Source organism: Cuculus canorus, chromosome 5 (genome assembly GCF_017976375.1).
Source record: "Cuculus canorus isolate bCucCan1 chromosome 5, bCucCan1.pri, whole genome shotgun sequence".
NCBI classification, from domain to species: Eukaryota; Metazoa; Chordata; class Aves; order Cuculiformes; family Cuculidae; genus Cuculus; species Cuculus canorus.
This window is the reverse complement of record NC_071405.1, coordinates 30,428,512-30,440,698: the sequence shown is the minus strand read 5'-3', so window position 1 is coordinate 30,440,698 and position 12,187 is coordinate 30,428,512. Positions and strand designations below refer to the sequence as shown.

The following is a 12,187-nucleotide window of genomic DNA, read 5'->3' as shown; positions in this document are numbered from 1 at the left end:
TGAAATCCTGTATCAACAATTTCACTATTTTGTGTGCCCCTACTCCCAGGCTGGTGCTGGCTGTTCAGGCCATCTTAGTCAGCCCTGCACATACTGACACAGCAATGCCAATCCTTTATACTTCCCTAAATTTTGACTTCTAACAAACTTTGCAGCACACAATGCAGAGAACTTCTCTGTCAGCTCCTTTGGTACCTTTGAGTGTCAAGTTATTCAGACCAGCTAGAAAAAAAGCAGCATCTGCTGATGCAAGATGCTAACATCCTCCTACATCGCTACCCCCAGCAATCAGGATCCAGGATGTTCTGTACAGGGCCACAAGGATATCTCTTGGATGTACTAGAGGAAGGTTTACTTTTACTTCAAGTACAGCATCCCAGGAACACAGCTGTACTACTTACACTGCTCTACACTGAGCTGATAACCTACCTCAGAAAAAGCAGTATATTGAAACCATTTAGACCACAGCCCTCCACAGCTGGGCAGCGGGCACAGGGATACAAGCTGTCTTCAGCAAGAGCCAGCCTGCCTGCAAGCAGGGGTAATCACCTTAGGCTCTCCAGCAGACAGTCAACAAGTATACTGCTTTTGAACCACACAGCTGACTTGGAAAACGTTTATCTGTGCTGTCTTGTGCTTGAACTAATAAACTGCGCAACAGCTTATAAGGCAGTCAAGATGTGGGCATCAGGCACCATGCACTCCCAAACCAGAGAATCTCAGTACAGGTTATTCAAAACTGATTTTACTCATATATTACTTGACATAAACAATATTTGATAATAGAATGATTCTGTTTTACTATCAAATTCTATCCCACATAGTAAACCACTCTAATTCATATATCCTGAGAGCTTCAATGCCCTCTGTTCAGGTATGACTTTTTGTGTCTTGTCATTTTCTTCATGCTTTCTAGCTTTGCACTTAAGGGGAGGAATTAACAGCTGTAAACTTATTTGGACTACGGTTGATAAATTTAACACAATCTCCTTTTACAGAGGTTTGCATTTCCATCCTACATCCCATTTCCATAACCCAAATTACTTATTTTCAAGAATGGGACATTTTTCAGCTGTGGTATTTGAATATCAAGCTGTGTGTTCCTAAGCAGTTCAGTTCTCCCCAACTGACTTGCTCGTAGCTGTGTTTTGCTCTGTAGAAATCCATCATTTTCAAGCACATCTAATGTGGACTTCACTTCACACAAGTTTATCTATCAGCAAGTCCTTCCTCTGTCAAATACTGTATTACACTGAACAGAGCATAAGCTTTCTAAAAACTGCAGAAAACAGCTTCCCTGTTTCAACACGGATTTTCTTTTGCGTATGGTAACAAAGGAAGAGGGTTTGGCAGCATATAATACTAAAAGACACGAACTCAAAACTCAGTGGAAGTGTTTCTCCCACGCAAATAATTTTCAAGAAGCCATGATAGGTGGATGGGAAGCTAAATGGTGTAGGCAAAAGGTAAAAATATAGATGGTCCAGGAAAAGTTCAAATCAGGCACTGCCCTGTACAGCATTTGGCTGTACTCAGCTACTTCCCAGGGTAGTTTCTTCAGCAGCTATTTTAACGCAACAAAACCATCACCACAGATTAGCAGCTCCAGTCTCAGCCCAGAGAAATAGCAATAGCATTCTCTGCTCTAAATTGAGATGAAGGTGATTTATCTTTTTCCAAGCAAACCATGAAGTCTGCAGATTTTGCCTTCCTCACTCCCAGGCCCCCATAGATTCTGTTCCATTCCAGGCTTCTTTCCCAAGTCCATATTTATGGCTTCAACAAGAAAGGTGGTACAAGCGTATGTTTATTTGTAGTAAGTTACCATATGCTGTGTAGGTGAGCTGTATCTCCTGGACACGTGTTATGTGTAAGGGTAACACTCATTCATGACACTCACCATGGCTGACGGATTCTCAAAATACCTGTCTTCATGCAAAGACCATTATACTGCAGATGGGGAACTGAAGCAGGGAGACTGGGTACTTTGTAAGGCTTCAGGCTAGCCAGTCACCATCTCTTTTAAGAGAAAAGGCTCCTGAAATCCATTCATGACAAGAAAACTCTTTCTTCCATATCCTGTTAGGAATTAGGTTCCATTTCAAAATCTTTTAAGTACTTTAAAGGTTCTGTTGGTGTGTTTTGGGTTTTTTTTTGCACATAGTAGGATGGTTGCCTAAAAAACCGTCCAATTTAAAGCAAACAAGACAATCTCTGTTAAAAACACTCTGCAGACTTTACTGGAAGGAAGGGACTGAGCCCAAGACCAGCTATATTTGGAACACAGTGCAAAACCCACCTTTTCACAAAAGCCTTCCCCCAGTGATGAGCCGACATCCTTTCATAGCCAGATAATGATTAGCATGAAGAGAAAGAAAAAGAAAAGAAAGTAAAAAGCAGATGAAGTATGAAGGTGCCGACAACTGAAATCTTTTTGGTAGATGTTAGCTTTATCCAGATGTTAGCTTTATCTGTATGGTTAGAGATACATCCACATTCAGAGCATTAGAAACACAGGGCAGAGGATGACTAGTATCAAAGTTGTCATACTGCTTAAGAAGGCGCCAACAGCTGAGAAACACCTGGAAGAGACAGAATCTGATATCCATTAGAAAAGCCGAAAAACATTAAGAAATGATAATGCCCAAACCCCACAAAACCCCATGTTTATTTCAAGTAGGAAGCCTTCTTTCTAAAACAGGGAGGACAGATGGTATCAAGGTTTTTTAAAGCATTTATTTTATACAGTAGTGAAAACTACCTTCTTCACAATCAAATGAACTAATAAAATGTAACCTCACAAAATTCTCTAAAAATGTTCATTACGTTAGCTTTTACCTCACCTTTGTATGAAACATTACAAAGTGATATTATAGAATTTCTCGGAAAGCTGTCAGACCAGCAATCATGACAGCCTCATCCAATTCAGCTTTTTTAAATTACATAATAAGAAAAAACTGTACTCATAATGTTAATAATCTAAACATTCCAGGATGTAATGAACATTTTAGACACTAGATTGCTTCACTACCCTAACTTGTGCATACAAAATATAAACACATGGTAATTTCTGGCTGCACACTCCCCACCAGCACACTTATTTATAGAAAAACTTAGCAAGAAACACATCATAGCTTTTTAAAACATAACAATATTTTAAATTAAACACATGAAGGGAAATTTCACTGCAGTCCTTTCTAACAATGTGTTGTATTTTATTTCCAATTTATTATTAACATCCTTAAGAACAGGCAGACTGCTGAGTACTACTCAGTATAAGAGAAAAAAAGCTAGCCCTACAGATATTCACAGAGGTATATGCGTCTTATCATGCATATATATACTCATGAAATAGCATAGCGGGGCATCCTTTGACTGTTGACAAAGGAATTCTACAGGAAAGTCAAAACACAGACTTACATTTTTGGCAAGCACCAAGAGGTGTCACAGCAAACACTCAAACACAATTGTCTATGTACCAGTTAATGCTCTGGGAATCCCTAAGTCATCATGTATTACAAAATACTACATTATTTTCCTATACTATAAAATAAGAAGGCAACAGGTAAAGGTACTTGTCCTGATTTTATCTCCCTCCTACCACTGACCCAGGCACAAATCAGGATATGGAACAAGGTAGATTCTGTCAGACCTAGTATGCCTGTACCGATGTTTGCATAACCAATTCTTTGGTTCCAGCACATATAATTAAAAGACAGTTATGAGACTAGCTTGCTACACAATCAATCTTAAGGGTGAACAGTCATGGCTTCCATCTCATGAAATTTTAAACACTGTCCGCCAAAGTAGAATGCTATCCAACATGGCACTAGAGTTACCAATCCATGAAGGCAGATTTATTCATTGAAGTGTGCTACAGCCCTACCATTATGGATGCTTTGATGGAGTAGAACAACTGAGAGGTTGAGAACTCTGCAAGGGAGACAAACAGATCTTCTGGAAATACACTGTAGCCAGTAAAAGAGAGAAAACACTAATTTGGATGCTTCCATCCTTAAAAGGTGAAGAATTCACTGTGCAATTCTGACTGTAACATAGTATTCATTTAACTGGTATGACACCTCATTAAAACGAGTGGCTAGTTTAATTAGGTCATATTTATCAAACAACCAGTTTAATGGGGGAATCTGAAGAATAAATACAGCTTTTAGCATACACAGGCTATATCTCTTGACACCCCCCCCATCTTCTTTCTAATGTCAGCAGGCATGGGAAAATAATGGAAACAGGAGTAACAGCCAGGACAAGGCAGCCATAGCTCAAACTGGGGACAGCAACTCAACTCCCAGCACTGGGCAGCCTTATGGAGGCAGACATTACCGACCGATATACAGGAGACTCTCACCTTAGAGGGAGTATGGCAACCCAAAGGCTTGCATTCAGCACCTGCACATCCACAATCCTGGCCATGGACCACCAGCAGGAAGAGCTGAGTGGCAAAGTTCTGCACTACTGCCCCAAAAATCAGAGTGGGAGCACGCCAACAGCAAAGTACTAGCGGGCTTCAGTGAAGGAAGAATGCCCACCTTCGTGGGCATAGAGAGTCTGGCTCTAGTGTTGTGCTCATGTATAACCTCTACAGGATCTGCTGACGCATTTGACATCATTTAGTTCATTGCTACACAGCATATGAAAGAGTGAATCTGTAATTCCATGATTAGCACTGAACAACACAACAGTGAAGAAATCCTGCTTATATAATCAAAAAGATAAGTCTGGTGCTGGTCAGAAAAGCCTTCTAAAAGCTATTTTGTTGCTTCACATTACCAAGATCTGACATTCATCATATCTTTCCAGCCAAAGTTTCTTTACTGCTGATTGAAATGGATATTTATTGACATCAGCCTGGGGAATAATAGCTGAAGAGCCAACCATATTCTATTCTTCATCAACAATACTGCCAACTAAGTTGTTTCCAGAATCATCACTGTCAGTAATTACATGCTAAACAAAAAAAGCCCTCACGGATCATTTTCAAAGACCACATTGAGCTTGCAGATAGAAACTTTATTTAGGCTTTAACCCTGCAGGAACAAATTTTATTAGAAAGGTAATTTTTGTTTACACGGATACAGATGCACAGAGCTCAACAAGTTACTGCTTCACAGACCAAGAATTCTTCTTAACCCAAGGGTTTCACACAGGAGACCGACTGGACTGTTACCATGTGTGCACTCAGTACCTTTCAGGTTTATGTTTTAAGAGCAGTAAGCATCATTCATGATAGAGTCTAAAGATTTTTAGTGGCAGAAGATCTCCACATTAAGCAGAGCCAACCTTGATATGCCACAAGTCAAAAAAAAAAAAAAGTGACCTCCATTTTTGATCTGGCTGACATCCATGAGGCTGCATTACTTAACTGAGAAGAGGAGGAAGTTGCAGACATGTTACTTATGTATCATATGAAATGGAGATCTGGAGAGACTAAATGCCTCCACTCTCAGAATTCCTTTGACTTGAGTCACCCGAGACGTGTAGTCAACAGGAATTGTTTGCTTACGTCAACATGAATATGCCTTTTGACTAGAGTTAAAATGGAGAATTGAGCAGGTAAGGATATTAGGTAAGTGGGTGTGAAAGCTGAGGAAGAAGTCTATGCAGTTCATTGTACAAAACTCCATACTTCCTCTTGTTTATTTTCTTACAATAATTTCTGTAGTTGTCTTCTGTTTTTCAGACTGCTACCTCTAAGGACACAATTTCAGTCACATTCAGAGGTGTTAATAAAATACATTAACTAAGTCTGACTTGCCAACAGCTTCTGGAGTAAGGTCCTGTGGCTTCGTTTTTCTGTAACTTAAAAAAAAAAAGAAAACAACAAAAAAAGGAAGTTCATTTCCAGGAGCAGAACGCCAGAAGATGTAAAAGGTGCACCACCGCAGTTACATATCTCTGCAGTTGTGGTACAACTCATGTCATCCTAGCCCTAGAGTGCTGTGCTAGGATTGCCTTAAATCAAACCAAAACAAAAACAGTAAGACGACTTCCCCACCTGAACTGGACATTCCCATCCACTCCCTTGTGTCAGCATTTGCAGCCACAGAAAACTGGGATAAACCCACTCTTCTTAAGGATTGGCTTCAGCCAGATCAGCGAGCTGAGCAGACTGGTCGCACAGCCCCATAGCAACAAGTGCTAGCACAAACCGCAGGTGGGGAGCAGCAGCTAAGGCAGATGCCCCACCACCCTTCTGGCTCTTCGTGAAACCACACGATGAAACAACATGGCACAGGCTGTTCAGCAGAGCTGAAGGATGAAACCTCTCACTTCAAAATGGCAAAACGCTAACAGTCAATGACTTGCAATCCCATCAACCTGATCATGTATTTTTTTGAGCGTAAACACAGTACAGGACCTGTCAGGCAGTAAGAAATGCACAAAAAAGCATTTTCCTGCCCTGTGACAATTTGAAATTTAAAAATATACCACAGATAAATTCCTAAAACATATTTTATTTCTAGTTATTTTGCCACCTTCACCTAATTTAATTCAAGCCGGAATATTTATGACAACTGGTGAAAAATATGGAATAACGTAGATGGTCCCTGTACAAGAAAATCTACCACAATTCTTGGCCACAGGCATGCTTCGTGGCTCACCTTCTTTAAAAAAGCCCACGATTTCATGCTATGGAAGAAAGCATTCTGATTACAGATCTATTTGTAATAGGAGAAGACTGATAAATAATATATTGAATAATGCAAGCTTGCACATTGTCTGCAAATGCTCTAATGCATTTCATAGCTAACTGCTGATAAATCAAGAGGTACCACACTAATCTCTACAGTATCTTAAAAGTAAATTTTTGAACCTAACCTTGTCTTTACTAAGCCTTTTTAAATAAATTAAAAAAAAGAGAGATACTTTTGCTGCACAGACTCCTTTTGTATAGGCTTGAACAAGCACAGTCACCATCACACTGGCATGCTTCAATAGCAAATTTTTCACAGTAGACACAGCCACAGAGATAAAGTATATTTTAGTCTCACTTTTCTTCAAATATTGAAATTTTAACTCAGATTGCCCTGCAGTACCAGCACATGCAAAACAGTTTCCCCTTTTCCCCCCAGAAACACAGTTCTGCAATGGACACAGAGATTCAAATTAAACTCTTTTGTCTAATATTTTTCTTTTCTATTTCGTGCTCTTATGAAAAAAGAAATCTACTAATCTCCATACCACCTGTATCTTCCACATTTCTATTTACAGTTCTGCATCAACTTGTCATTCTTTGGGATTTTTTTTAATGAATGTCTGTCCTACTCTTCACAACCTTGTTTCTTCTGCTAATTCTTTGTCACTGGTTGTCCTTCACACTGCCATATGCACATTCCTCTGGGCCGCCTCTTATCTTTTGTTTTCCACCATCTACCTTCCTTTCCCATTGTGTTTTCACACTCCTTCCTCCTTCATCTTCTCTCCCTTCCTCCTCATCACCAGCATAACAAGTTTAGTCATTCTTCTGTCACCTACAGGTCCTTCGTCTGTGTCTACCTTGTCTCCCAGTTTTGGGTGAAGGACGTTTCTGCTGCCTCTGTTGCTTTTTCACCCATATGCAGGATATAATTCTGGAGAAGACTGAAATGATCTCATTCACTTCTGTCCCCTGAGCAGCTGGCAGCCATTACCTGCACAAGACACGGCCAGTGAGGAGCTGTTCTACCTTTGCAGCAAGGAGCCAGCTCATCGCAGGCCAACAGCCAGCTTCCAACTGTCCAAGTGTGAAGTTCTTATGATCACAGATCATCTGGGATGCCTTTCCTCTCAGAACCAGGTGACTCGGAGCTAAATTCTTTAATCTCAAAGGCACTAAAGGCTTGATAGCTGCGAGCGGCTTTTGGGGAGAGTCACAGCGACAGTATTTCCACTCCAGCAGTACAGGCATGAAGGGTCTCAATAAGAAGTGGTATATAATGCCTTAAAAAAAAAAAAATCAAGTACTGACAATTAGACCTTGTCTATTCAACAGGAGTTGCCAACTGCTGAACATGGTAAACTGCAAGCATAGACGAGGATAATTTACACTCATCGTCATTCTGGAGGCTAACTTCATTTTCAAAACTGCAAGTATAGGCATGGGCAAGCTATGATCAGCATGCTTCAATTGTATTCAACACCAGCCAAGCCTTTGTCAGCAATGGTAACCTTCCAAGCAGAGAGAAGACATTATGGGGGTCCATGACCATGGCTCAAAGGCTGTTTGAATACTTCAGGACCTTGTAAGCCTCTTCCCACCTACGCTTCAAGGAGTCCTGTAAATTTCAACTAACTAGAGTTCTCTTATGTGAAAGAGAATCAAGGGCTCAATTCACCTGCCAAGAGAACACACTCAGCTTTGAGGTGGAAGAACAGTTAGGCAAGCATCAAAATCATCACATTTGGCATTAAAAAAAGGAAAACGGACTTGGCACTCACAGCTGCAGGGGTAATTCAGACAGGTTAAATGTCAGATTTCAATTTAGTTTTAAACAAGGCTGAAAAGAATGCATTTTAGTGAATTTCTACATAGCTCATGGCCAGAATATCAGAGACAGCTTCTTGAGGAATATGGTATTGTACTGAGGAGGGATGGTTCAGTGGATTTGGTGATTACTCAGATTAATCACTCCCTGTCAATATCACAACCTACAGGTATTTCTGTGGCTACCAGCCCAGATTGCAGCAGTTGTAAGATACGCCTTAATCTAACCTAAGGCAATTCATCTGCAAGCAAGACAATCCCCATATGTTAAACTATGAAAATTACTAAAGAGAAGTGTTAGACCAACATTTTGAAGTGAGAACAAGGTGCCTTAAGTGGAAAACATGTAAAAATCTAATTTCAAGTGCTAGAACACACAGCTTGTGAATAACATATTTCCTCGAGCACATACAAAGTCCTTCCACGACTGTTATCCAATGTACAGTCTGAATTAATTATGGTTAGAGAACCTGATCTGAACACTTTCTAAAATGATTTACTGGGTGGCTTCCACACACACACATGGAACTTGAAGACCTCAGTCAGGTTTGCTTGAAGCCTAAAACGATTAACCAAATAAATTTTGTATAGTATTCTGTAGCGTATGCTACAACTTCAACTCTCCCCATGGCATAGGAAGGGCTGCATAATATTTTAATCATTTTCTTCCACAAGGCAGGAAGCTCATTGAGATTTTACAACCAAATATGCTTAGTTGGCTTTTTGCTCAACACAGCCGTTAGCCTGCAGGTTGCATCTAGTGCTAAAACAAATAAAGATCACAGAAGTCAGAAGTGCTTATTATGTCAATAAAATCTAAATCCCTAGTAATGCAGTAATTGTTCCATGCAGCATGTTTTCTAGCGCTTTGTCTGGTCTTGTTTTAAACAATGGGGTTACCATCACTTTTCTTGGACTATTTATGGTCTGGAACAATCCAAGAGTTTTTCCTAATCTTTAACCAAAGTTTCCACTTTTTATGCCAGTCTAAAACACAAGCAGCCCTCGCCTAAAGAAAAAAGAAGGCTTCCTCCATCAAGCTTAGCATCTGTCTTCTGAAGAATATTAGAAGAATACTAGATACCCTTTACAGAAAGCTGAATACAGAGTTTGCTGATTGACTCATTTCAGACTACAGTGAGTGACAACTCCTTTCTGTTTTATCTTTTGGGGACATGTCAGAGCCTATGCAGAAAAATGGTTACACAGGATACACCGGGATCAAGTAAGCTTTAACTTGAAAGAAATGCAGTTCCTATATGCAGAAAGGGAGTCTCCTACGGAGCTTCGTTTGTGTCTATCTGTTCATGTGGTTGGGCTACTCCTTTTTTCTCTCCTCCTTTAGAGGCAATGAGGTGTTTGACTCAACCTTGTAAATACACTGTCAATTCCTAAATTCTGCCTTTACTAAGGAAGAAAGAAAACAGGAGGGGGGATGGGAAAGGAGGAACATGCTCCCTTGCCTGGAAGATAATTCCAATAAAGAAACCCTTTTAATATCATCTGAACAGGTGACTGGTCCAATGGCATCATTACCATCGTGAACCCTGCAAATTAAGCAAGGAAGAGGCCTATTATCTAGGTCACCTAGCCCACCCTTGCTGAAGCCCAACGATTCCCATCTGTTTACCAGAGCTTTATTCCCCTGCTTTTAGCACTAAGTTTTCCTACGAGGGGAAGACAGCAATCCCTCAGATCCTCCTCCCCATCCGTTCTCTTCCTCATCACCACCATCACACACCCGAGCTTCGAATAAAATGCTGGAGGGAGGGAACAGAGGGTTGGGGGTGGGGGGAATGCCCCAAAAACATACTAGAACAAGCGAGCCGCACTGTGGCGGGACTAAAACATAATTAAGAGAAGACGGATCGGTATAATTTGGGAACAGCAAGGGTGGCGATTTACAGCGCTGGAGAGGGGAACAGGCACTGGGGGGGGATGCCCCCAAATGCTGTTAGAACAGACGAGCCGTGCTGCAAGCGAGGGAAGAGGGGCTAAAACATAATTAAAGGAAAATGGATCAGTAATAATCTGGGAGAGGCAGTCACTTGCAGCGCTGGAGACGGTGACAGGGGCTGGGGGGAGGCCCCCAAAGGCTACTAGAAGAGGCAAGCCGTGATTGGGGGGGGGGAACTAAAACAGAATTAAGGGAAGATGCATGGGTAATAATTGGGGAGCAGCACGGGTGGTGATTTACAGCGCTGGAGAGGGGAACAGGTGTTGAGGGGGATACCCCAAATGCTATTAGAACAGATGAGCTGTCTTGGGGGGAAGCGGGGGGGAGGCGGACTAAACCAGAATTAAGGGAAGGCGGATCGGTCACCCTGTGGGGGAGGTAGGGGCGATGCAGCCCCCGCGGGCGGTGCCCCCGGCTCTCGGTACTCACGTTCTCGGTGTCGCGCTCGTTCACCGTGGGCAATGGAGTCCGAGTGGACATTTTCGCCTCGGCGGGGCGGCCGCGCTGCCCGGCGCGCGCAGGCGGACAGACAGACGGACAGACAGACGTGCCACCGGCTCTGCTGGGCGGCGCCGCTCGCGCGGAGCCACCATGAAGGCCGGGGCGGCCGGCGGGGGTCGCTGCCCGTGCCCCCGGCCCCGCTCAGATCACCCGCGCGGAGCGGAGCCGCCTCGCCCGCCCCGAGTCCGACGGGATCATCCTAGAGCCGGGCCGGGGGGCAGCAGCGCCGCAGCCGGCGCGGAGGAGGCGGCCCGGGGGGGGGAACACGTGACCCTCCCGGGGGCGGAGGGGACAGCGGGCACCGCTCACTCGCCCCGCGTTCGCCGCTCCGAGGCCGCCGGAGCTCGCAGAGCGGCCGGGTGGGTGCGCGTGTACCCGCCTGCCCCCCGCCCCTCCCGGCCGCGCCAAGATGGCCGCCCCGCTTCCTCCGCGCGTTCCCGGCGCCCGCCGCCACCGGAAGTTCCCGCCCCGCGCCACCGCCCGGGGAGGGGCCGGGAGCGGGGACTGCGCCTTGTGCGCCCCAGCGCTGGGGTGGCGAGCGTGCTGGGGCTCGGTGCTGTGGGGCAGCGGGAACGCTGTGTGTCCCCAAGGTCCCCTATCCCGGGGCAGTGGGAGCCGTGACTGAGCCCCGTGCGCCCCCATCCCGGGGCAGTGGGAGCGGTGTCTGTCCCTGTGCCCCCACCCCGGGGCAGCGGGAGCCGTGCCTGTACCCCGTGCCTGTACCCCGTGCCTACCGCAACCCCGGGGCAGCGGGAGCGGTGACTGTGCCCTGTTCTTCCCTCCCGGGGCAGCGGGCGCTTTGGCCCTGTGGTCATTCCCCCGGGCAAGCAAGAGCCGTGTGTGTCCCCCTGTGCTCATCCCCCGCCCCGGTGCAGCGGAGCGCTGCCCGTGCCCGCCGCCCTTCGCCCCCGGGGTCTCTCCTAAATGCGAGGCCCCCGGGCGTGAGGGGAGAAGCGGAGGGTGCTCGGGGGCGAGGCTGCTGGGGACATGGCAGCGTCGCCTCCTCGGGCAGCCAGTCCTCAGCCGGAGAGGAGACGTGGGGACAGACCCAGCCGCCCGCTCACAGCCACGGCGTTCAGGGTTCGGTCGGGTCGGGTTGGAAAGGATCCTGAAGTCCTTCCAGTTCCGGCCCCTGCCATGAGCAGGGACGCCTTCCACTGGATCAGGTTGCTCGGGGGCTCATCCAACCTGATCTGGAACACCTTCAGGGATGGGACATCCATGACTTCTCTGGGCAATCTTTTCCA

General features: G+C 44.8%; 1 protein-coding gene across 12 annotated transcripts in view; it reads right to left on the bottom strand.

The window, feature by feature from the left end:
- The window catches only part of MARK3 (microtubule affinity regulating kinase 3), a 65,344-nt gene extending 53,969 nt beyond the window's left edge, over positions 1-11,375 (bottom strand). For 6 of the 12 annotated variants that reach the window (XM_054067890.1, XM_054067891.1, XM_054067897.1 and 3 more), the window contains exons 1-2: positions 10,869-11,375; positions 2,300-2,338 (exon numbers count right to left, since the gene is read on the bottom strand). In XM_054067890.1, the coding sequence (XP_053923865.1) occupies positions 2,300-2,338; positions 10,869-10,919 (90 nt within the window). In that variant the 5' untranslated portion in view covers positions 10,920-11,375. The remainder of the gene's footprint in view (positions 1-2,299; positions 2,339-10,868) is intronic. The other 6 variants (XM_054067889.1, XM_054067894.1, XM_054067892.1 and 3 more) reach the window with 3 other exon arrangements.
- Positions 11,376-12,187: the final 812 nt, after the last annotated feature.